The 916-nt window shown below is 58.6% G+C and overlaps 1 protein-coding gene across 1 annotated transcript in view; it reads right to left on the reverse strand.

Annotated features, from left to right (window-relative positions):
- The window catches only part of LOC104470589 (probable G-protein coupled receptor), a gene marked incomplete at its 5' end in the record, with an annotated part of 2380 nt that overhangs the window by 288 nt on the left and 1176 nt on the right, over positions 1–916 (reverse strand). The window contains one exon of the mRNA XM_010085561.1: positions 31–916. This exon is cut by the window's right edge and continues 1 nt beyond it. Coding sequence (XP_010083863.1) covers positions 31–916 — 886 coding nt within the window. The remainder of the gene's footprint in view (positions 1–30) is intronic.

Here is a 916-nt window from a genome sequence, read left to right on the forward strand (position 1 = left end):
CCCTCCCCCGGCGCCCCCCCCCCGCCGTGCCAGTGGTGACAGAGGAGTGCAAGTGGAAAGCGAAGAAGGGCAGCCAGCAGCACAGGAACTGTCCCACAATGAGGACCAAGGTGAGGATGGCCTTGTTGCTTCCCAAAAAGCGCTCTGGTGTCAGCCTGGGCAGCGGCAGGTTCCTGGTGGTGATGATGGTCACCTGGCTGGCAATGGAGTTGGATCGGTGTCTGGGGGCAGGGGCCTGTGCTGGCACAGGGGCGTGCTGCAGGGACGCCATGCGGGCCACACGGTACACACTGCAGTAGACAGCAAAAATGATGATGGTGGGCAGCACAAAGCAGGCGATGCTGAAGATAATCACGAAAACCTTCTTGTGGGCCCCAGGGCTCCAGTAGACTGTGCAGCGGCTGGCGCTGGTGGCCCCGTTGCCTTGAGGCCAGCCCACCAGTGCCAAGACCGTGATGAGAACAGACTTGACCCAAATGAAGATGACTCCGGCCACTGCCAGCCTGATGGTCATCTTGACCTCATATCTCAGGGGGTGGACGATGTAGTAGTACCGCTCCACGCTGATGATGGAGATGGTGAGGATGGAAGCACTGATAAAGCAGATATTCAGGAATATCAAGCCCTGGCACTCGGCAATGCTGTAGATCACCCTGTTGAAGCACGAGGAGCTGGAAATGATCCCCAGGGGCATCAGGAAAATGGCAGAGAGGAGATTGACCGCACAGAGGTGACAGACAAAGATGAACTTCCTGAGAAGGGGGGTTTTGAGAATGACGAGCATCACCACGGTGTTGGCCACCAGGGCGGTGAGGGTGAGGAGGACCATGCAGAGGAGGCCCACCACCTCCTGGGCGATGGACTGATCAGGGACAGAGAGCAGCTCCAGGCTGTCTGTGGTGTTCAGCCCCATTCG

This window comes from Pterocles gutturalis, unplaced genomic scaffold (assembly GCF_000699245.1).
Source record: "Pterocles gutturalis isolate BGI_N339 unplaced genomic scaffold, ASM69924v1 scaffold12730, whole genome shotgun sequence".
Classification (NCBI taxonomy): Eukaryota; Metazoa; Chordata; class Aves; order Pterocliformes; family Pteroclidae; genus Pterocles; species Pterocles gutturalis.